The sequence below is a fragment of the Diadema setosum genome, chromosome 20 (genome assembly GCF_964275005.1).
Source record: "Diadema setosum chromosome 20, eeDiaSeto1, whole genome shotgun sequence".
Classification (NCBI taxonomy): domain Eukaryota; kingdom Metazoa; phylum Echinodermata; class Echinoidea; order Diadematoida; family Diadematidae; genus Diadema; species Diadema setosum.
In genome coordinates this window covers 4,760,055-4,786,330 of record NC_092704.1, presented here as the reverse complement: position 1 = coordinate 4,786,330, position 26,276 = coordinate 4,760,055, and the positions used below count along the sequence as shown (strand labels likewise).

The 26,276-nt window shown below is 38.5% G+C and overlaps 1 protein-coding gene across 1 annotated transcript; it reads left to right on the top strand.

Annotated features, from left to right (window-relative positions):
- On the top strand, window positions 1–25,181 carry LOC140243680 (basic helix-loop-helix transcription factor scleraxis-like). Its single transcript, XM_072323344.1, has 2 exons — window positions 1–537; window positions 25,116–25,181. The coding sequence occupies exons 1-2, from the start codon at window positions 1–3 to the stop codon at window positions 25,179–25,181; spliced, it is 603 nt and encodes a 200-aa protein (XP_072179445.1).
- Window positions 25,182–26,276: the final 1,095 nt, after the last annotated feature.

The window sequence follows — 26,276 nt, the reverse complement described above, 5'->3', positions numbered from 1 at the left end:
ATGCCAAAGCGTAAGGTCCAGGATGCCTTCTCCGGAGCGAGTGGGGAGCGAGTTGACTCCGACAGCGAGAGCTCCTCATCCACGGATAGGTCCGATGCAGACAGCTACCGCCGGGACATGGCGGAACACGAACGCCGAATGTCTGCCATAGGCAACTTCAGCAGCTCGTCGATGCACGGCGGCTACGAGATTGATAGTGTCACGAATATGCCTCGCCAGAGACATGCAGCCAACGCCCGGGAGCGCGACCGCACTCACAGCGTCAACAGCGCGTTCCTGCAACTTCGGGACCTCATACCAACGGAACCCCGTGACAGAAAGCTGTCGAAGATCGAAACTCTTAGGCTAGCGACGAGCTACATCAACCACCTCGGGACTCTCTTGCTCGTCGGCGACGAGGAGATCGATCAGCCATGCATGCACAGGGCCATGCTCCGGCCAGGCAGTGAAGCGGGGCCCAGGATTATCTGTACCTTCTGTCTGCAAAATCACATGAGCAACGTGAGGAACAGGGCTGCCATGAACGTGCATCATCAGGTAAATTCTGAAAGATTATTTGTTTGTTCTCTTTTTATTATTTTTGTAAAATTCCTTCTATAAGAATAATTCATATTTCTTTGTTCTGTCTCGATCACTTTTGCTCCTGTTGTCTGATTGTGATGATAAAACCCGAAAGTTTTGATTCGTTGGATTTGTCTATGCTTGTCGGATTTGTTTGCATACTAACGCACGTTGAATGTTTCACAAGGCATTCAAACAAAATTCCTTCACTGCAAACATGTTTTGTTTAGTTGTTGCTGTTTGTTTCTTCCATTTTTACCAAAGAGGTCTCCTTGTGAGTTCTTGTCATTCATTAAAGTCGACCACGTCAAGTTTCGGTTCCAAATGGCAATTGGGAATATTTTGTCCCTATTGTATAAGAGCTACTTTAAAGATACGACTTTCACTCTATAGTTTCTGCACCAGGTGTATATTGACTACAGGCGCATAATATTGATGATGTGCGTGATAGTTTTATGTTATTTCACTTTCCCACAATTTTGTTTAGAGAGCTCTTGTTTATCGTCGCTGTAAATGTCACATTTTTCACTCGAGGTGTACTTGAGGTCTTATACAGCATTTTTGCAATTTTGTGGCACTGAATAGCACAAGGCCAGAAATGTCTGGCTTCTCAGTATAACAACTCTTATCAATGTCGACTAATCAAATCTACAAAATGTGTCATGGAACTTAGCTTTTGCACGCAGTTATGATAAGAATTCAAAGAGTATTTGAGTAAACATCAGGTAGAGAGAGAGAAAAACAAAACACGTAAATTACCTGATCCAAATATATAGGGCCTATACTTAACTCGTGTGTCAAGCCAATATAATCCAATTCAGTTCAATTCGATTGAAATTAAATTTTATTTCCAATAGCCACATTTTTGTTGATACGATTGAAAGAAGGTCATATAAGAGCACGGTTAACAGAATACATTAGAGCCATAGCATTGCATAGGGCAGCTTATATCTAAAAACCAAACCCCCCTAACCTTCACACAACTAGTTAGGTAATCACAGTTCACTGCTATCAATGTAAATGTCTCTACTACAACCACTGTTGTTGCCGTGACAACATCTAAACGTGCTTACCCACCCCACACCACCGCAATCATTGCCACTTCTACTTCTGATATTCGCTTGTTGTCATGTTGTATTGATAGTGACTATTACTGCTGATACAGCTTTAGTATTGGTGACAATGCTGCAACTTCTACTTCTACTACTTCTAACACTTTTTTTCTTCTTCCACAAATATTTCTTCTGATACTACTGCAGCAGGTAGTACTATAACAGCGATTCTTAATGTTTCTTACCACGTACTGTGTACTGCCACGATTGCACAAATTCCTCAAAATAACTCGCTTTCTTCATTTCTTACACCACGATTTAGTATTCTATACAGAAATGCAAATGTAGGCCGTCCACATACACAAACACACTGTCACAGCTCAACCGAGTTAAATTTATCCCTGACTCAATGTTTGTTTTCATTTGAAACAGTTGTAAAATAGCATGTGACACCTCAGTGTAACCTTGTATAAATTTTCTCGGTCTCTTGGTTTGGTTTTTACCTGATTTCTTTCATATTCTTTTTTAATAGCGGTGTTGAGAATATGTTTAATGGTACAGCTGTATTTGCACCTTATTCCCGGCGTCAATAATGGGTGATCGTAAAATAAACGTTAGCAACTTAAAGTATATTAAGTTCTCTGTACTCAAATCAAGAGTTCTCCGAACTAAGCAGGTTGTTTCATTGGTCAAGGTTTTATGCCACACGACGGATAAAGTCTGGAAGAACATACCTGGCAGTCCGGAGACCTTCAAGCGTGCAAAGACCTATGCATTTACATTTAATCTATGAACGTGGGTGACCGACGTCTGAAGTAGGTCAAATCCTCTTGATATGCAAACACTAACAGGTACAATTATGCTCAAACCCCATAATAACTATATATTTATGGAGGGTACTTCCTGATCTAATTTTATCAGAGTCTGTGTCTCTCCTTTTTTTCTTTCATTCGCGAAGCATATTTGGAAGCAAAAGAATATAAGGATGTTTCCCTTAAGGCAGAATTTATCTTTTTTAATGCGACTTGCAAGTGAAAAATCAGGTACCCCACAGTAAAGTGCAAAAGAAGGGACCCGATGCAAATTTCCGAGGAAGAGGTTTACTTTCTAGTCCAAGGATGTGTAAGGATTTGCATGTCAGATTTGTAATAAATTCCTAAAACTAAAGATGTACCTTGGGGGTGACATTACACACAACCGAAGCTTACAAGACGAAGTAGTAAACGAAGCATGATCCAATGTTCTTCGGGTTTTGGTTTCCTTTCGGCGCCTTCTGAACAGTCATGATAAGCACGTGGAGCTTGTATACTGTAGTTATAGTTTATACTATAGTTTATTTGAGTTGTAGTTGGCGATTTATTTTCTCTGTTTTATTTACACTAACTTGGGCATTCGTGTGCTTGGGTTTGGTTTCCTTAAAGTCCTGACAGTCATTGCCGCTTCAGAAAGTGAAACAACGATATCGTATGGTATAACGACGAGTTCTTTAGAAATCCTAGAGTAACCCGCTCATCTCTCATCCGATTTCGATTAGGCCAGAAAAAGACCGGAAACCACAATAGATCGAGTTAGACGTGCTTGACCAAATCTCCAAGAAAAGAAAAAAAATACGAAAAACCGATGAGAACCGACGAAAACAAAAAGAACCTGTGCTGAGGCGCATGCGCACGGCATTATTTCTCTTGCAATCCATGATTTTTGTGAGTCGCGGCTATAGCGTGGGGTGTGTGCGTGTGTGACTGTGTGTGTGTGTGTGTGTGTGTGTGTGGGTGTGTGTGTGTGTGTGTTCAATGTGATTGTGCAGGATCAGGGACGTGCGACAAGGACAGGAATGTGAAACACGTAATACCTCTCTTTCTTACATGCACGTACAATATTCTTTGATTTTTAAATTATATTCTTTATTTGAATTTCATTCAATATCAGGCCCCTTTAGTTCGAACAAGAATAGGCAGCTATTCTTCTCACTTGTGCTGCTGAATGATATTCATGTTAGGTGTTAGGTTGGCTTTGACAGTTGACAGTACAAGGCTTTCCGGGGTTTTGACCAACGAGTTACATTATGTTCCTTGCTTTGAACCACTCATCCTCACAAGTAAACATTACAATTTTTGTAGTTTTGTGTGTGGCGGGGGAATTGTTCCTCGAGTTTTTACCTCCTTTATTGTGACCTGCTTTATTGTTACTATCTCATTTCTGGCTGAACGAAATAGCTCCCAGCTTGGAGTCGGTCGCAGGCTGGAATAGAGGTAGCAATATTCCAGTCATAATTAATCCGTCTCTGTTATTAGATTCTGTAAGCATGGCAAGGGAAAACGCGAAGAAACCAACAGAAGTCATAATGAATTCTAACTCCGTACCATATACCCGAGGGAAAAAAAAAAAGAACAGACGAAAAGAGGAGTGTTGTGTTTGATTGACTGGGTCGGCTGGATGATGGTGTCAGTGTTATGTAATAATGTTCTGATATCTGTTGTCTTCCGCCCGTGGATACTGGAAGCGGCGAATCTCGCCCGAGCCGTGTCCCAAGGGTCGTCGCCACGGTGTCGGAAGTCCTTTGAGCAATGTGCGGTGGAGATAATTTAATTTATGTTTATAGAAGAGCCGAACGTCATATCATGCACACGGAGCTTGAGGGCTATCGTCCGTTATCGCATGTCTGTGGTCCTTTCTTCGAGCCCAAGGTATGGGGAAATCCTCCACACTCTATCAGTTCGCTTCCGGCAGGGAGGTGAGCGGTGAGCAGCGCAACGTGACACTTTACACAGGTCGTCATCAATGCTCCAATAATATTGGGCACCCCCTCCCCCCCCCCTAAAAAAAAAGAAAGAAAGATGATTGTGGAGTTAGGAGAACTATTACATCCCCCCCCCGCCCCACACTGCTAAATTTTACAAGAATAATCATCGCGTCGTCAGTGCATCAGTTTAGTGAGATTAATTTTGTGAAGAGGTATAGTTAATTGGACCACACTCCGCCTTCCCTCCCATTTCCTTCTTGGTCATAATATTCTAAAGGGGAATTTCGGATCAGTTAGACTGTACTTTGAAATGAAGGAGTAGAATTGTATGGACACAACATTTGAATTTTAAAATAAAAAAAAAGGATCAAAATTAGGAGTAAGTCGTGAAATTTTGAACATGAAGTTTCGGTAATTTTTGAAAAACAGTTCTCGAACAGTTCATATGAATTTGCAAATGAAAGTGAGATAATGATGTAATTGTCTCACAATTTGGCACTCACCGATTGTTTAGGACCCTATCTATTATATTAAAAAAATATATATATTTTATGTTTCAAAAGTTTAAATATTTTAGTCACGGCTGAATAACTTCAAAATAATGATCAGTCAGATATGTGAAGATTTGAAACAGGGGCATAATTGCGTTTGAACAAAATATCAGGACATTGCAAGACTTTGTGTACAAACTAAACGTGCTACATAGATTATGGCAAGTTGTGAGAGGTTAGATGATGCGTTTGACGAGATTTCTCGCGAAGACTGCAATGACCATTATCCGAAGGTCGCATTTTCATCAAAGGTGAAAACAAGAGATGTGAAACCACAGAAATAGATATTGTTATGTTAAATGGGTTAGTCAAATACCGGTTAGTGATTGGCTAAACACAGTCACGTGATGGAGGAACATTGGTTATGTTCGCCCATGGGAGAACAATTTTGCAATGTTCTCCCATGGGAAAACATTTTCACGTAACAAATGACAGAAGGACCCGCGCACAGTGAATTTGGCTCTGCGCGAGCGATCGAGTGCGTTGTGTTGGTGGTTGACGCTGACGAAATTGACTAACCTATATAATAACAGATGATGACTTATGTTGTCGGGAACATGTACCAAACGTTCCACCCTCAGGGTCTGAAATGCTATTTCGGGAGGGTATAAGTCCCTCGACTTCGTCTCGGGACTTATAACCTCCCTCAATAGCATTTCAAACCCTTTGGGTGTTCGTCTCGGGACTTATAACCTCCCTCAATAGCATTTCAAACCCTTCGGGTGTTCGTCTCGGGACTTATAACCTCCCTCAATAGCATTTCAAACCCTTCGGGTGGAACATTCGGTATGTTTCCTCTCCCGCCAGTCATCATCTATATATTGTAGCATCCATGGTGAAACCAATTGACTGACTTCATTGAGAATAAGATGCGCGATAGCTTCGATTCCTGAGTTCGACAGCTGAGATGCCTGTAACTATATACCTCACACGCATGATGACACCATTATTTGATAATCTCGGTAATAGCCACATTGCCGTAAACGGCATAAAAAGTGCGAACTGCCCTATTACGTAATGATAAGCCACTGCACGCGCTGCAAGCCACTGCACGCGTGCATTAACCAGGGAGGATGAGCATACGTTTTAAAGTAATAATTTACCACTTGCAGATGAAACAAAAACCCAGCATTGGTGCTTTAAAATAGTTCTAAAATGTGAGTTAGGGATAGAAACAATCACTGCAAAATTTTGAATCTATATAATCGATGTTAAGTGTTGTTAAATTCACAAAATGTGAACAATAGGTATAATACAAATGTTTCCAGACTAAACTGTCTACAGTTACGATTTATTGAGAAAAACACTGATATCTCCTTATATTTAAGGCTGTATTGTGAAAATGTTATATGGTAGGATGTTTTGTGATACAACAGACCTACACATATGCATCAAATGTGATATCATGAACATTTTTAAAATCACTGCTCCCAAAGGTAAACTGAACCTTTAACTTTCAACCACATCTATGCAAGCGTGGGAACTCATTTCGAGGAATATTTCTCACTTTCCGTAGCTAAGTCTGAGGTAAAGCGAGGGGGAAAAATATTTCACTAATTTACTTGTGAAGTGAATTACATATAATCTTCTCTGGGCGATGTTGCTTTAAACTCCATGGGTTTTCATCTAAGAGTAACAGTCTTTGATATAGTAAAGAAAGTCTGGAACCGCAGTGTCATCATACCATGTGTCTTAGCTTCATGGTCATACACTAGGGAAGTACTGCCTCCTTGATCATACCATGGAGGAGACAGTCTGTATGCGATGGCCCAAAACGCCATCTCTGAGCGAAGGGTGGTGCAAATTTACCAATTAGTGTCGCCAGAGCAATATGTCGACAAGGTTTCATCGGGGTAAGATATCTCGTATAGCATCGACGACATCGCTCGGCAGGCCTCTTCATGTTTCTTCGTTAGAAGACGCCATAATAATAATCTGCAACATCATGTCCCGAGCACACGGGCCGTCTGTTCGACCATGGAGCTACTAACAGAGTAGCTCCATGGTTCGACCAAGGAGCTCCTTGGTTCGACGGAAGGTCTTTCGTCCTGTTTCACTGTCTCTCTGTGATTACACACACACACACACACACACGCACACACACACACACACATACACACACACACACACACACACAGAAAGACACGCATTCGCTCTCTGATTTACGACGATAAAGTCACTACATTAAAGAAAATGACTTCACTTTCATGATTCATCCATGATATTTATCTAATCGAAGGAATATAGGAGACATATTGCATGTGAAAACTGTGTACTTCTGAACGTGTGTTGCTATAATCTACTTATAGCATCTGAACTCTGCAATTGCTTTCTTGTACTGTTGATGTCTAATAAAACGTCATGTCAGTTAAATTAATAAGAAGCATGATAGCTTGAAGACAATGGTATGATGACAGTACAGTGTAGATATTGCTGATGTATTTATATTTTCTTTATACATATTATGATGTCGTTGTCGATGCAGTGACGTCACAAACTGTTGTAGTCTTCTCATCCACTGATTGGTACGCTTAGAGATTCACAACTTTTGAATGGGGGTTGTCCAATTTTCCTCAAACTTTCACTGATGTGTTCTACAACTATTGCTGCATTCACTCAGTCCACATAGTATATTTGGGTGAACTTGTCCTATATGAAAAATATTTTCAGTGTGGAAAATTGAAGCTTATAAAAATAGTGGTTGAACGTTAAATGTGTTTAAAAAGAGGGGGACATCTGTATGATACCGGCTATTAGTAATGTTGTGCTCTTCCAGTGAGCAACGTTTTTCCGTAACCTTTTTTTCTCTGGTTCCGCTCTCTTTGCACACGCGAGCGCTTGGCTGCGAGCTACCGATCCTCCAGGGGCCTGCCGTCCACCTCTCTTCCCCGAGACATCCCCGTGTAATTACTGCCGAGTCCCGCGAGCGTGAAACTCGTGTGTACCCAAAACAAAGTCGGTCCGGATCTGTCTTCGAGCGACTGATGACTACCGTCTGTGCCCATATTTGATATTTTTCGCACGATTCTTCCCGCGACCCGAATCATCTCCATATGTCGCAAGTTTTAGCCATTAAAGCATGATCTTTGGGGTCAACGCCCTGGAACAGGTGAATAAAAACTCCAAAATTCCGCAAGGCAATACGTAGCATATATGCTGTAAATAAGTAGGATGTAAACGGTGAGCATCAGCACTGAAGGTATACTTTCAATTTCACTTTCTATTTCAATTTATTTCCGCAACGTTTTTTCTTTCAATTAGAACACAATTTACAAACGAAAATACAACAATAATATTGACATTCTGGGTCAGAGTATTCTCAAGCATGACTACGCTTAGTGATTTTTTTCACACGCTTTAGTTCCCTCAACGTTAAAAATTCAGCTTACTTTGAATGACAAAAGCACAATACTATCAGGTTGAATATATGTAGGTTTGTTTGTTTTTTGTGTGCTATTCCCATGTAGCCTATTTTACCCGAATTATGTAGAATTTATTACGTTAAAATTGGCACGCTTGTCTACAATCATGTCTCGAAATCACAGTTCACCTTTCTCAATTGTGTACTGTTCGACCCATCGCCATTCCAGACCACCTCAGTCCTCAAGCTTCAATATACGTCCATATACTTTAAAGGGATTGTACAGTTATGTTTGAGATGGGGTTTCTGGTTTCCAGTTGTTGTTGTTGGGTTTTTTTTTTTGAAATCATGAGTAACTTCATATGCAATATGACAGAGCATTATTATAATTGTAATATGAATTCAAAGTTTATTTGATGAAAATTGGTTTTGAAATGGCTGTGATATCCAAAACAAATCAATCCTAATAAAAGGTGGGACCCACCTTTCATTAGGATCACTTTGTTTTACTTTGATTTTGGATATCTCAGCCATTTCAAAACCGATTTTTGTCAGATGAACTTTGAATTCCTCTAGAACTGCATGCGCCTTAAAATTTCATAATGTGGTTTCTAAGTATCTTGCAAAAAGTTAAAGCTGAATCCTCACCTGAACCAATACTAACGACCATCCCTTTAAATCCACTATGTAAAATACACGTATCAATCATCAGGTGACATGCCTTCATGTCATAATCACTAGTATGCCCTGGTGGTAAACCTTAGGAATGCCCTATTATACCACTCCCTATCCCTATCCGGTAAATCTGCAAACAACTTACTAACAAGCAAGCAAGCAAACAAGCAAACACATGAAACATAGAAATTCCATAACTTTCCTATTGAGTGTGCGCTTTCGATTTAGATCAGTATCTACCTCATTTAAGTTTACTTTGAACATTGTTTGAAGATGGACTACACGTCTCTATCCCACCCTTCTCGGATCAGGAGCATTCATACAACAGAAAAGAACCTGTCAAATGGTGTGTATAGGAGTGTCTTTCTCCAGAGTGATGTTCATTCAATCATGGGGATATGATGGGAATAGTGAGGCAAAGAATGAACATGATCAGAGAGATAGAAATATGGCTAGATTAGTCGTCACATGTGAAGATCGCTAAACTAGATAAGGGCCATTTTGAAACATTTTAAAGTTAGTTCAATCATCAGATGCAGCAAAATAAAACCTTTCCAATGATACCTTACTTGATCGATTACAAAGGAGATTCTTTGAGGTTTTTAATGAAAATAATCCGTATTTTCTTATTGGTATCTTTGTTTTTTAACAGGTGTAATCACAAATACAAATATTAGATACAATGTAGTAACTAACATTGTAGCATGTGGTAAACACATCATGACCTCACTTCTTAGCCAGCAAGTAAAACTATGACGCAGATGCCGACTGCTCCTTTGAAACATTCGTCGACTAAAATGTTAGCATCGCCGTTTCATGCCCCCAAGCTATAGTGTCAAATCGTAATGTTATCTTACTGATTTATTTTACGAGCTAGACAGATAAGTCGATTAGTAGATAGTGTGTGTGTGTGTGTGCTTGTTTGTGTGTGTATCTGTGTGTGTGTATGCTTGTGTGTGCGTGTGTGAGAGAGGGAGGGAGAGTTGAACTACTAAACAGACCCTCACAATTAGTAAAACACAATGAACGGACAAAGCAAACAGACTGAACTTTTCATTTGCTGAATCCAGCAGGTGATTTCTTTTTGTCCTCTATATCTCTCCTTTGCTTGCTACAATAGTCGACACTACAACAAGCATCAATGCAATTCATGGAGCGATTACTCATAATCCCTCTACTAACAAACATATAGGGGGCCTATCGTGCTATTTCCGGGTTTATTTCCTGATAACTCACGATATTCTAACTTTTTACTTCATGAAAGGCAGGGGCAAACACAGATGACGTGATGTTTGGAAGAAGACAGACCGAAACAGGTGTACGGTTCGGCTTGAGAGATGATAATATTTGAAATTTATCCTCCGTTGACCAAGATCCAGCTATCGCCCTGCTTGAAGAATCACATTATTGCTCCCCATTGAACCGAAGCGGTACGGTGAGGTTCCTCTCTGCGTCCCCAGCCCCAAGGCGGCAGTAACAGACGAGATCGGAGCTTTACGAGCGCTCGCAATTTGTTTGATGTGCGCTATGTAATGAAACATAAGGTCATCGTTTTTGAGCAAATGCAGGTCCATAAAATGCAATTCTAGTTTTCGACCGATGTCACCCTCAGATCCAATACCCTTCAACCCAACACAGCAATACAGAACAGTTCATATTTCGAAACAACAACACTGGAAAAGGGACAAGAGCGAAGCCCCGATCTCTCCAGTCAAAACTGAAAAGAACGCAACTAGGCCTATTGTAATGCGATTCTTATGATAGCAGCGACAATTATAGTGTCACTTTAACCCTGGATTTAAAGTAAAGTTCCCCTTGAGTTTCAATTCATTTCTTCCCCCCCCCCCCTTTTTTTTTTCAAGAACACAATAGGCCTACAAAACGAAAATACAGTATATATAGATTGTTGTATTAAAATTCAGGTTTGGCAAACAAATTGAATGCATAATTAAGATATGAAATATAAAATGCAGTAAATTATTACATCTTATCTTCCATCACATACTAGTAGGTCTATAGCTGAAATTGAGGGTCCTATTTGATACTAAGTAATAAAAGAACACTCAAATTTTCGAGCGGCAACCAAAGTCTGCGGGGAGGGGGCGTTATCTTCTCCTCTGCAAATTTTGGAAGTGAATCCATGGATTGTAATCACTTTAGGTACTAACCAACAAGTATTTATTGACGAAGGGGTCTTCCCATCATTTCATTTCATTTCATTTCATTTCATTCCACTTCATTCCATTAATATCATTACATTGCATTACATTTCATTTCATTTCATTTCATTTCATTTCATTTCATTTCTTTTCATTTAATCCATTGCATTTCCAACAACGGTACAATTACTGCGTAGCAATTACATATAGTTACACGAAACTAATGCAGCTTATATGTCTTACAATAAAGGAAAATATAATGTAAGGAAACACAAAATATACTGAGATCTTACTATTTATGTATTTATGAAAGAAAATGTGTTTTTTGGAAATGATGGTCACTGCTGCATAGCAGGGTTTGTAGTTTGCAATTCCCTCATGAACAATAAGTAGGCCTAATCACTGAACTAAAAAAAAAAAAAAAAATTGTGAAAAATTTCAAAATCCGTAACGACATAGACCTACGTTCCTTATAACGTATTACGTTCGAGTTTGATTTGATCTTACTCTCATTCAGTACTTGAAGTCAACTTGAACATCCTGTAAAATTTCACCTTGAAGACTCCATCTCCAACAACTTTTCTTTCGACTGTAAAGTCACAGTATGATTGTATTTTCTTACAGTAAGATTATTTTTATTCCTATAAGAAATAATCTGCATTAATTTTGTATAACAATAAACTTATGTTTTGGCACAGGCACATTATGCAATTTATGCAATCTGATTGGTCAAACATACACGCAATATATCCCGTGTTATGTGAATGAGGTCATTGCCCCCGCTGTAAAGTGTTTCGCAATCCGGATTCATATTTGTGCATGCACATGCTTACATATACAGTATACGTACATGTAAATACGCTGGTGAACCTTGTGCAGACACCGAATAGGGCACAAAGCCGGTGATTTGAACATCTAAAATTCACCGGAAATGTTAACCAATATGTGCAGAATTTATCTAGTGCCTATCTAAATGATAAAGTTGTTGCCTCCCTTGTTTGTTCTCCCGTAATACGGGAAAGTTATACTGTTTGGGTTCCTTTTCCATTCTCCCTTCGGCCTCAGGGAATGAGGATAATATGATGGATAATTTCCCGAGTGGAATATGGCACCAGACCGTATAGATATTTCCCGTATTACATGAACAAGCAGGGGGTAACTAATATCATTTCCTTTCGTAGTATATTCCTTTATTATGATTTTGTATTGATTCTGTTTAACCACGTAAGCCTATAGGTAAATATTGTAATCACATTTTGTTGGAGATGATGTAAATGAAATGAAATAGAATAATAGTGAAATCAATTGAAATGATATTATCCTATTTCACAGAATAGTGTTATGGGTCGGTCACAACCTTATGCAATAAAGAGGTGGATCGTGCCCTCACCAGACAGACCTGCCGTTGATGTGGTGAACTAGAATTATTTCCGTTCCTCTGGAATCCAATTCATTGTAGACTATGGTACCTTTAAAAATTACGAGTAAATAATTAAGAGATATGGAATTAAGAAGACGGTGTGAAATTTGCTGCAATTCGCCTTTACTCCAGCATGATTTAATGATATTAACTTTAAGCCAGCGAGGAAAGACATGTATTGGCCATATCACTCCATTTTGGCCAACAACATTGTGGCAACATATTTGCCCTTGTTGTGTGGGAAATAATGATCACAATATGAATGGTATGAATAATTTTGTTGATATTGGTACACTATTATTGATATTATCAAATAGTACTGTATTTTTATCTCTGCTATACTGTTGGTACACGATGATAATGATTCTTATTATTCATACTTTTCCCCGTCAGTCTCCGTTTATTTATCTTTTGGATCCTTGAAATAGACTATTCCTTTCCTATCCTTGAACTTCTTCGACCGATCTGTATATGGGTCGTTTCACATGTACGAAAACAGTTCCTGCTTTCCTCACTATTTACGATAACCTGGGGAGTTTTGAGAAGACAAGCAATAAATTTCCAGTGATTCCATGCCTCTGTATCATAGGTGGAAACCCACTCCGAACTCAGAATTCGTACCAGTCGGAATCCTATCCGTTTCTCTTTTAAAGGGGAAATCCAGTCCAAACATAAGTTAGTTTGATAAGAAAGAGTAAAATATTACGAGTTCAACGGTATAATTTTGATTGAAATCGGATGAAAAATAAGGAAGTTATGACATTTTGAAGTTTCGCGGTTTTGTGGGGAAACAATTCTTGAACAGTCAAGATGAATATGCATATTAATGGCAAAGTGAGCATGTCATTCCCTCACAACTTGCCATATAGTTTGTACATAAAATTTTGAAATTTCCAGTTTTTCATTCAAATGCAATTATGCCCAAGGCTCAAATCCTCGTTTATCTAACTGATTTCTATTTTGAAGTTATTCAAACAGAAAGAACATCATGTTTTAGACTTCAATGACAGAAACATTGAATTTTCATTTTTTTTTGTACACGATCAATGGAAAATTTTGAGGGTATGACATGGTTAGCTCACTCATTTGCATATTCATATCCACTGTACAAGACCTGTTTTGCGGAAATTAGCAAAACTTCAAAATGTCATAACTTCCTTCTTTTTCATCCAATTCAGTCAAATTTTTACCATTGAACTCTTAAGATTTTACTCTTTTTGATCAGACTAACTTATATTTGGACTGGATTTCCTCTTTGAGCTCTCTCTACATCTGCTTGTTTAAAGGGGAAATTAACACCAGTGAAAATTAGTCTGTAAAGAAAGAGTAAAACCTTCTAAGCAAAATTGGGAAAATGTTATTTTGTCGCATTTAAAGTCAACTTTAGCATAGAGTAGAATTGGAATTTTAGATAATTTCTCATATCGGTATATCAGAATTTCGTGATGAATGTATGAGGCTTGGTGAAGCAGTAATTATTGTAATATATTAAAAAATGATATTGGTTAGGCCTATAGTCAAACAGAGAAACACAGGTTAAGGTTTTCTATGGGATGACTGTGTAATTTCCCTACTCAGAAGCTAACGTATGGGACTGGGGCAGCAACACATGGCAAGATCCCAACGAAACCAGAGAGATCGGTTTCCGTCAGCATGCCAGGCATTTCATCAGATTGAAAGCTTGCCTTGTTCAAATATCGCCGGACACACTCGTGTTGATGTATTGCCGTGCAACATGAGAACGAATAATATATTCATAATATTGGGTTTTATTTTATCTAGGTGAGCTGGCAGTCCTGTACAAGCCACGCTGTACAAGTCGGATGAATTTCTTTCCATTTGTTGCTTTTGAACGCATCAATACGAGACTTTTGTTTTCTCACCATTCGGCAACCAGTGATGATCAGATGTTCATATCAAACTTGTAATGCCCGTTCATTTTACTTAGATAATAAAAGTAATAGCAAACGACATGATAAAGTAACATGATACTGGATAAGTCGTTAGGAAACAGGAAAAACAAAAATTACTGTGAACACGGATCTGGTTGATTAACATCGTTTCGTTAGAGCTTCAAATAAGTGTTGTTTGCATCCTTCGTGCTGCATATCTGCATTCGTTTCACTGTCTCACGAGTGACTATTGGCTTTGTCAGTTTGTGCAAAGGTTGTAGATTGCAAGCTTGTCTTAGAAGTTTTAGAAATATAGAAACTCAGAATCTATGGCGATAATGTGGTCAGATGAATCTGAGCAGGCAGAAAACGATGAAGGGATAAACTAAAATTACGAGTTTTCATTCTTTTATCTGACATGCTCTTTCATGCGTTTTCACCATGAAATTATTTGAAGAAGAAAAAACAAAGAAAGTTTGTGACAAATTCTTTTAAGGCAACGAAACAATCATACACAAACTTACTGACCATATAAGGACAAAATACCAACTGCTGTTGAATTTTCAGGATTTCTTTTGCAGTATCTTCTTTTGCTCGTCTTTCACTGACATCTCTCATTTGCACTGTCCTCATCCGAACAGAAACCATTGAATTGTCGTCACTGACATCCCACGAGGAAGCTAGAGCGTCGCAGCCGCTGTGAATGAACACAAACAAATCACACGGGGGGGGGGGGACGAATTCCAAACTGTGTCAAAGCAGTGTCGGCCATGATTTCTACTGTACTTCGAATCACATATATCTCGCGTTCGCCTTCCTACCCCACCCCATCAGCCTTTGCCCCCTCCCTATTTCCCCTTCTATCTCCTCCCCTTTTCATTTTGTATTCTGCCCTTCTCCACCCTCCCTCCCTCCCCTCCCCCAATAACAAGGAAGTTGCGCACCCCCGATTTCTCTCGACACGAATCTAGGTGTGGAATACTTCCCCGGTCCAGTCCCGTCCCGCTAAGTGGCGGTGTAATGGAATCTTGAATGAAAGCACAACACCCGATGACCCACGGGGTCAAGTGAAAGCAAACACAGAGAAGAAACTCACACCATGATATCTGCCTCTCTCTCTCTCTCTCTCTCTAAAAAAAATTAAAAAAAATAGAAGTAGTAGAAGAAGAATGCTTGTCATGTGAGTTGCTGTCTAGATGATGTCGAGTTGTTAATTTATAACATTATAGTCAAGGGTTTCCGTATAGATTGTGGCCAGTGTCTGGCCCAGTTTCTATAAGTATAACACAAACATACCTATTTACAATGTAGTTTTTAACAACCGTGATACCACTTCTATATGATAGTGTCATATCTTGTAGGAACATGCCTATAACTTCTGCATCCAAGCAACTACACCCATTACTGTTATTAATGTTACAGCTTATATAGGGCGTTGTACTTGCTCCACTAGGTATACTGCTCCATTCACCTGCTGGTATTGAAGTTACCACCAGTAGTTGTTCCTACCAATTCTGGAGGTACTCGAGCTCCTACCTGCTCCGTTCCTACAAATTTCAGATTCTGCTGTTACCACCACTATAGTTTTTCCCGACGGCGACGCTACTGGTATACCTCTTCAACTGCGCCAGTCACTGGCTAGCTCTTATACAACATTTTGCTACAACAGTGTTCCTCGTATATTTCGAGTGCCCACATGCATAGACGGCTTAATTGTTAGTGTATTAATCCTACTTCAATTATCAACATTATTCAGTGACCATTCTTTTTATTTCCACTGTCTAATTCCGTCATGGGGTAGTAGACCAGGGAGGTCTTTCCACCTCCCTGTGGACTATAGACTGTTTCATAGTCTCGATTACATAGCTACCTTATCTCCTTCAGCTGCCTACAGATATGAGTCTATGATCTTATTTCCTTGTCGGGATATTTCCGTTGTTTTGTTTTGTTCTGTTTGCTGATTGTATTTGAAAATGGCGTCGGAAATTTTGTTGAAGCACAAAATAATTACATATCAATGGAGAAAGATTCATTAGTAAATTGATAGCATGGAGGTACAAACAAACATGCTTGTTTGTACCATGTAGTGTATGTCCTACTGTGTGTGTATGTGAAAAAGAGCTTGAGGAAGTACGTTTGTGCAAACGTGTTTGTATTTTTTGTTTTATATTTCTCTTTGTTGTTGTTGAAGCTACTTTGATGCATGCTGATCAAACGTCAAAGGGTTGATTTGTCATAATAAACGCTGACAAAAATGAATCAAGTATATGGCTGTCAATTTGGGCCAACAGCTCATGTTGGCCTATACGGACTACTTGAACTGTGAGAGGGGAAATCATTCATAGGTGACATGATAATAATACAACAACGCGACATCGTAGACGAGCCTATGTTTTGGCGTACCTCTACCGTTTCCATCACTAGAACGATCCTTGGCAATCGGAACACTTTCACTACTGCTCCGACACCACCTGACACGTATATGGAACGTGGAAAGGATACACGTACCTACACTCCCTCCATCCAGGGAGATGGGAAGCCCACCTCCCGGGTCCATCTCATCTCCCCGTCATCGCCAGCTCTCTGCGTAGTGGGGCGACGCGGAAAAAATCGCGACCCGGGCAGCCTGGCGCTGTCGTTCTCACGGTAGATCAGACGACGTAATCTCCCGCCCTAATATCTGAAATCCCTCTCAAATTAGGACCAGAAGTTCCGCCCCGATAGCCATCTCAGGTCTCCCTCGTAGTGCCCAATTCCCTTTGTGGGACCACAGAGCATTGGTCGGGGTTCCTTTCCCTCATTAAATTGAGAGAAAGGCTTAATTATAAATCACAATAATCGGGGAGGAGACGATGGAACAAGGGTGCGTCTACTGTTAAAGGAACACGAAGGTGAACATAGAGATGTTGTATAGAACAGGTTCCATCAGCACTCGTGTTCGAAAATGGAAATACTAGTAGTAAAACACTCTATGCTGTTTATATGTATTTTGTTCTGAATCCTATTCATGTTTACTTTTGAAATAATCTTGCAATATCATATATGAGATTCTGTATGATAGAAAGACAACGAAGAAATATGGAATCAAAAGAGATGTGTCCAATGCCTTATAAGTTGATGCCCACATCCCGCTTGATGAGGGTTAGGCCTACAGCTCTCAGCATGGCTTTGTAATCGTAATACTGTAGTTTGTCAGGTTTGCTTGCTCAGATAATGAAATAATGCAGTCTTGAAATGTGCATTTATCTAAATTCAATTCAATTCAATACGATGTCTAATTCTTTGTTGCGTTTTGAAAGCACTTTTTTTTTGCTTTGCTTTACTTTGCTTAATGGAAATAGGAAACACCGGTAGTCAAGTCCTTAATTCGTATCATTATCTTTCATCTTCATCTTTATCTTCAATTCTGTCACCACAGCTACCGATTATAATGCATACAATGTCTGCTGTATCTTTTTTTAATTGTCCTGAGACAGTGAAGGGGTTTTGCCAATTCCCCGACCATCGGTGAGATTTATCAGCTACGAATTTTAAATTTAATGAAGCGATCAAAGACTCCTCGCCTAAAAGTTGCAATATTTTTTTTGCAGTGACATTTACAAGTGAATTTTTATCTATTCAGTAGTCAACAAATAAACGGTACGTTCAGAAATTGTGTGCAATCATACGTGTTGATGATATTGTAGATCATTATTGCCTACGGCGTTGAAGTACGCTGGATTAAGCGTTCGCGTCCTCAAGCGCCGTGCTCCAGATGTAACGTATTACTTCCTGTGTGTTGATACAAGCCATAAGCCCCGCTTCCTCTATTGCCTAAATTGGTGGTGCTGTATTCCACCTCATCGCAACTTAATTTCGGTCAGGTCTCATGCAAATGAATAGTTTCCCATAGAATAGAGATAAGGAAAAAATAAAATAACTGCATAAGAAACAAACAAACAACAAAAAAACACTCGTTAATGAAGAATTTGAAGAAGCGTTCCTGCATATCAACATTTTTATGCCTCATTTTCTTTTATTTGCTGGTTGATTAATTGACAAAGAATTTAGCCCATCTTTTTTAATGATATTTCCCTTGTTCAATACTTCGACTTTTGTTTAATCATTGTAGTATTAACACACATTAAACGTGACAATCTGGATATCAACTGAGCAATCGAAGCATTCCTGAGAGTGTGTATGAAATACCAAATGCTGATATTATTCCTGAAAAAGAAAATGGGTATCCGAGCACTGAATGAAAAGACTGTTGCAAATCAAACCTTTCCCCTCAAACTCCGTTTGTATTTTGCGCTCAGTTACCAGAGTTGGACTGACTCCAGATGCAGCACGCAATAAGTGAAAGTGTTTATTCGGAAGTGAATATAGCGGTTATGTACATCTTCGATATGAGATGCCTTTCCATCAATAGTAAAATGCTATTATGATCATAGTATAAGATAGGATCTATTGTAATATTACGGAAGTGTTGCTGTCCTTTTTTAAATATTTTGTATGCCCCATGACTCTCTGATTTCAAGTTTTACCTGTTCAGCTATCTTTTTACGCTATAGAAGTGAATCACTCTGTGTCACCAATGGAACGGTTGATTTTTATTCATTACCTACGCTTGTGCGCATACTTGACTTCGTAAAATACTGTTCACAATACTAGAATACGAAGTAAGAAATTATAGAATATTCGTATATCGTAATGTTCGGCGGAAAGAAGGTTTACGGTAGCGCCTGAACCAATTTTCCTTAACCTCGTTCATGCCATACTCTACTCTATGGAGACAAAGATCACACCATCCAAAAATAAGTACGATATAAGATTATGATCGCTAACGTTTTCTCGACTAAAGTGATGCTGGTTTGGTTGATAATCACTCCAAAGCAGTAATCCCCTCCGTTTCGAAGTCTTGTTTTGTTTTACTGGTGTGTCCTTAGTTAGTTTTTGAGAGACGTTTTCATATCCTGTAGTTCTGGAGATAGCGTTGCTCTGTCGCCGAGAAAGGAAGTGAAGGAAGCCAGTGATCACGCCTTGGGTTTCCCGTCAACAACCGACCAGGTGCCCGTTGGGAGGAAAAGGAAAAGCATGAAATGCTCTTCACCCAAACCTCTCATAAATAATGATGATTTCAACCATCGGACGCGTTGCAGTACCAAAAACAACAATGACCGCGACCCTTACAAAGAATTAGGTTATTCTGAAAAGTTGTCACTTACAAGCACGTGTTTCCAATGATGCAAGATATTTGACACCAAAAAGCCAAATTACAGGAGATTTCTGAGAACTTACGAGGAAGATCACTCATCTCACGGATTGTCGACGGTTTCAGCTTTTACAGTAAATCACGAATTTCTCTGTAACGTACCACGCAGCGGCCTTTTCCTGCTTTCAAAATCGATATCGATTTTCACATTGAACAGACGTCTTTCAACACTTCTTTTTTTTTCTTTCGTTTCCGAATTACTGTATGTCAATATCACCTATCCCCGGTTCCTGCCGTTTGTTTTGTTTTGTTCTGTTTTTGCGGGGTTGCAAGTACTTATTCGGAGAAATCTTCGGCTCCTCTAAAAAAAAAAAAAAATGCACCGGAACCATGACGAAGCCTCGAGTATTGTTTTGATTAAAAGTATTTCAGTGTGATCGGATGATTTGCTCTTTTGCTTTGAAACAACAAAAAACTCTATATGAATTTTTCATTCTTCTTGGTGTAAGGTTGGCATCTATGACCGTTTTAGTGGTTAAAGCGAATTCAGTATTCACTGTATGGATGTGGACGATTCAGATAGTTGCATGAACTTCCTGAAGCGCTCCGTCATGAGAAAATGAACGATGAAATTTGGATCCAAGTTTGAAAGATGTAGGACCTATTTAGTATGATAAGACGTACATTAGAATAAAAGATGATATCTTTGTGAAGAGAAAGGAGAGAAGCCATTGTAGCAAAATGAAGAACTGATGACATCTGTTAAGAAGTTGAAATTTGTTAACTATGTGAAATTTGTTAACTTGTGGACTATTTTGGAGATTCATATGATTATGTTTGTTGTTGTTTGTTATTGTTGTTGTTTGTGTTTGTTGTTGTTGTTGTTGTTGTGTTTTTTGTTGTTTTTTTTTGTTGTTTTGTTTTGTTTTGTTTTGTTTTGTTTTGTTTTGTTTTGTTTTGTTTTTTTTTTTTTGGGGGGGGGGGGTCATGTAATGCTGATCGAAAGTAGCGAATGGACTTGTATGCCAGTATTTATGCACTCCATTCATATCGCACCCCAGTATAGATGAGAATCCATGGAAACCACTTACACCTTCCCATGCTATGATTAAACTTTAGTCATCCTAATTCTTTGAAATTATCCAAAATATGTAAAAACAGTAAATGAAAGAAAACTGAAAATGGTAGAAAGTGATAATGGAATTATCAGGTCCTCGTTGCTATATATGCATTTTGCCATGACCATATAATATTATGACCATGTATATTATACATGTATTTGCTAAAGTTAATTGCACAAGTGCCCTAGTGGCATGCAGCGTATTGTTTCTTTCTACTGCTGTTGTTGATGTTGGTGTCGAGATACAGTAGAAGTGGACTTTGGGGGAAGAGTTGTGACCTCATTTGACCCTCAGGGTCATTGGAATGAGTGACCGGGTGACGTGTAAATCCAGCCGTCTGGTTGGCGGGGGAAAGTGCAGTGAGGTCGGGGCGGAAGGACCCGGCGACAGGAGAGAGGAGCGTACTGTTTGCAGTTTCAGTACCGTATTTTTGTTCGGAGGCTGTAAACACCCTCTTGCACATTGCCAAGCGGAAACGGCTTTGGAAATCAAGTGCTTTGTGGTGATGACATCAACTACAATCACGCTGGAAAGAGGTTGCAGGCCTTTTAGGATTCCTGTAAAAGTAACGACGAGGATGAAAATGTAAAATGCGATGTTTACTCATCTGCAGATGGAGGATTTGATTATTGTTATTGTTATTATCATTACTTCTGTGTAGACACATAAGAAAAAGAATATTTCTTGGTTTACTTTACTATCGGAAGAATACACTCAGGATTCTTTGTCTTTATTCATTACCTCGATTGGTTCAGCAGAGACACAGCAAGCAGATGTACAAATAAATAGATCTCTATTCCAAACAAACAACGGAGACGCAAAGAAGGTTGTGATTGATAATGATTAAGGTGGAAATAGAAGATTTTTTTTTTTCATGAAAATAAAAAAAGAAATCGTTAATATAGTATTGTCTTCCTACTTTGGTAGAAATGATTTACATGTGGAAATAGAGTATAATTATGAGATTGACCATGTTGAGCAATAAGAGTGTGTCTCCATCGAAGATGATGATTATTTGCACGATTTCGGTACGGTGAATGATTAAAGACGTGTCATTTTAAGCTTTAATGAACACTGGTTTGAAGTAATCTGTTAAGTCCTTCTATACTCTTTTTTTAAAGGCTTATGATAAATACGTTTGTGATGAAGATATAACGTTTAGAGGGATTTCCTTTTGTCACATACTGTAAAGTCTTCATAACAGCCATTCCATTGTGACTCTTGACATTTATACAAAATTTCAACTTGTCATGGTTGAGTACTTGAAAAATGTATTTTGCAGACCTGTTTATTTTACATATTTCTATCAAGGTATCGACCCTTCACATTTATTCACAGAAATTTTTGATGTGAAGTCATTCTAGTTAAGATACTTCACTTTTTTGTTGTGACTCGCGTGACGCGTGAATTTTCTTTTTCTTTCATATTTACTATAATTGTATCAACAAGTCTTCTATTCATAATGAACCAAATTCAAATTTTCTTCAGGTTAACTTGCATATTTTGCTTATGGATTTTATATGAACCATTTAAGCTCTTTTCAAAACTTTAAAGTTACTTTGATGCACAAAGAATCCTCACTTCTCTCTTATAACAAATAATGCTCACACATACTGATGCTCTTTTTCTTTCTTATCTACCATTACTGAGTCTGATGTGAAGAATGATTGTCATGTTTTGTTTATTTTTATAATAAACTACATGATATATAAGTTTATCACTGCTTTGTGGAGACAGTTTTCTTGCCTAGTTTGTTGGGACCGTTTAATTGTTTTATTTTTTTTTTCAAGACTCAATCTCTTCAGTCATGAACTTTAACTAAGTTTCCTATTGTTGACAAGATATGGCTGCTGTACTTTGCATTAGATGTCTGATTCAGGCTGCCACGGCTCTTTTATCCAGCCAGTGGAATATATTTCCCTTTTCTCTAGGTGACTGAAGGTAAATGTCACTTCTGACCACTTGGGAGGCTTGTGCCATAGATGCTGGGGATGCTTTCTGCTGAAGGCAACTGCCACCATCAGCCAATTGACTTTTGGGCCTGCACTTGCAGGCCCAATGGTATCCTCATTTCCACCATCACTATCACCATTATCGGATAGATCACAACTGCTTCTCTGAGAAGTGAACCTTTTTGCGACAAGATATTCACTATTTTTGTGACTCGCGTGACACATTTCGAGGGTGTTTTCAATAGAAAATATTGTCAAGCTCATTACATATAAATGAAAAAAAAGCAACTTGATATGGTAAAATGGATATAAAACAAGGCCTTATGTGAAAAAAAAATATATGAATCTATAGATAACAGAACATGCCTTAAATAGGGAAATCAAAAAAAGTACCAAAGAGGCATCATTTTTGCTGTAAATGTGATCTTTGTTCTAGGAGGTGTAATTCGGCTGTTAGAACATGAAAAGCCATGAAAAATTAGATTTACACCCTTTGAACATATACCTACCCAAATATAAATACTCTTTCATAATTGCTTGAACTTGAAATTTTAAGGTCCAGGTGTCTAGTATGGAATGGCTGATAAGTTTCACCCATTGTGAAGTGCTCAGCTTTATGCATATAGTAGCTAATCAACTCCTCTTGGATTATCTTCAGCTTCCTCGGTCTGTGAAAGTGGGATTACGGTGCACACTGTTTTATCAAACATCCATTTATTTATTTATTTATTTATTTATTTATTTATTTATTTATTTATTTATTTATTTATTTATTTATCTATCTATCTATTCATTCATTCATTTCATAATAATTTGATAGTCCATAATATAGCGTTCCTTGAAAGTGCAATGATCCAGAGCGATTAAGTAAATATTCCACTGAACTAAAAGATACACAGTACTACTTACTTTACCTACATCGTGTGTTGTTTCCATTCATAGTTTGGTATAATGCATTGAAATGAAAGCCAACTCGTTTTCTCCGAGATTCTTAAATTCCTAACCGTAAAGTTATAACTGGCAACGGGTTGAACCAAGAAAAAAAAAAAGCTATTGGTGCAGTATTGCACTGAACATACCAAGGGATCGCAAGTTAATCTAAAGGAATGTTGCCCCACCAAATATACTGTGTGGAGGGATCATATTCTTTTTACATGTATTTATATAATGGATTAGCCTTTTTGCTTGTTTACTTGTTCGGAGATTACTGTAAAATGTCATACACTCTGAAGGCCTTCCACCTTAAAATCGACGGTGGTATACAGAGTTATTTCAATTCAATTCAATTCAATTCAAAATGATTTTAATTTCCATGTAAAGTAATACAAAGTAATATACATAACGCTTACATGAGTACATTACATTAAAAGGAACTTTCAATCACGTAATTTTCAACAGAACATGAATAAAAAATTTTATCATAATGATATCAACTCTGATTTGGGTAAATAAACAAGTAATTACATGGAAAAGAGGAATTCACAAGAAAAGCATAGCTTGTACAATTTGTGAATTACTCTAGAATTCAATTTCAATCAGACATAACAAATAAAGTTTATTTAAGTAGTATAAGACTAAGTGTACAGAAATCAATTCCTACGATAGTTGTGGAATATTATATTTCACGTGATTTCACGTAACAGTGTTATCGATGGCAGCCACGTTGTATAATGCATATCATGTTTATATTTAAATATCATATGAATAATGTTTTGGAGATATGACTTGGAAACAAGTATGCACCAGTTAATATGAAACGTATACATTATATCATATTCAAGGAAGAAATTGTGATATATATAGTGCTTGCGTTCATTTCAGTTGCGGACTTGTGAGGCTATGACGTGATTACGTCATAAATTTGCATACTTCATATGGCTTTGACCAGTATCGGTGCTGCACGAAAAAAATCAAAAATACCATAGCTTTCATTCTCCCTGTCTGATCTCGATGAAAATCGATCATTTACTCTCTTCATAACACCATTTCGAACATAGGAGTAAAGAGGCGACTCTGTTTGTGCATCTGTTTTTCTTTTTCAATATTTCCCGAGTTCGTTTTTACGATACAGAAATACAAACATAAACTGAAAACAGAGAGTTTGTTTTGCTCTTCCTTTAGTTTTAATCTTCAACACGACTATCTTTTGCCTTGTTACAATGTGCTATGACCATGTCCTGTACATAATCTTACAATTGTTTGTGTGTGTGTGTGTGTGTGTGTGTGTGCCATATTCCTATCGTGTTCATACATGCTAACATCATAACAGTACTTTCCCCTTGTCTCTCAGTATCAGTCTCTACGGACCAATTCTACACAGACTCTGTGAGTAATGCATTTATCATGATAAACGGATGTACTCATGTGTTATTATTCATTGTCATTACACTTGATTTTGCTAACCTTTCATTTGCTTTTTTCTTCTTCCGGGTCACAGCACATGCGCCCGATGGACATGGAGGCCATGATGGCGCATCGCCACCCCGCTCACATGATGAGGTGAGAAGGCTCTGTTATCTACCAGTCATCCTGGAAAGCGGGAAAGGGAGACACCCATACCACGTGACCAATGGACACCTCCCACCATTTCCACTTACAACAAACGTTGGTCTAACCCCATGCTGTCCCCACGTTTTCGCGAGCGGCGTGTTCCGGTCTTCAATCACTTATGCAGTACTCCGACTGGCTGGAAAGGGGCGCACGAGAAAACGCCCGTATCAGGAACTAGACAACGTATCTAGACCGACCATTGCACCTGTCTTTTCTTCACGTGATCACATGACACTTACCTGCCCGGATACGTCCCTTTGGCTACTACTAATAATAGTTCAGGAATATTTCTATCAAGTCGCGATGGCATGGAGCAAAACAAAGGACATGACGTCACGGTCACAGTTTAGTAATAACATTGTACATATTATGACGTTATGAGTGTTTTTTTTTTTCTTTCGTACTATGATGTCATCTGAAAGACAAATTTCAGTCTTGTAGTTGAGGCTTTGTCTCAAGAGCCCCCTTGACTCTTGAGCGGATCTGATATTAAGCTATTTCAAATCAGTGCTGAGGGCAAATCATCATTGCGGTGATTTCTATACATTTTTTGTTACCTTTTCTTCTTCTTCTTTTTTTTTTCTTTTTTCCAACAAGCAGCTACTATAATATAGTTCCGTAGAGGTACAAGTACATCTTAGCACACGTGATGAGCAAAAGTAATTGGAAGTGTGTTTTCACATTGGCAGGTTGGAAGAAAACCCGTGTGATCTAACTCTGTACAGTTTACAGAATGTGCTATTTATGTTCTAAACATTCAAAATTTTCTCGTGATGGAATCTAGGTAGTTTTTTGGTTTTTTTTTTCGCGTCATCAGAATGTCAAAAAACCGATTACATTTCTGTGCTTAACTCTGACTGCTTTCTTATCATGCTTTTCGTTCTCTGTGCTGTAGAATCATACTTCCTTCACTGTCCTTTGTGATATCTTAATAACGTCCATATTTCTTCACAACCCATCGGTGAGTAAGTCCAACATGCAGCTACAGACAAGTACGAGTTACTACAGATGAGTTAACCATACCATGAGCCTTTCTCATTTCATATAG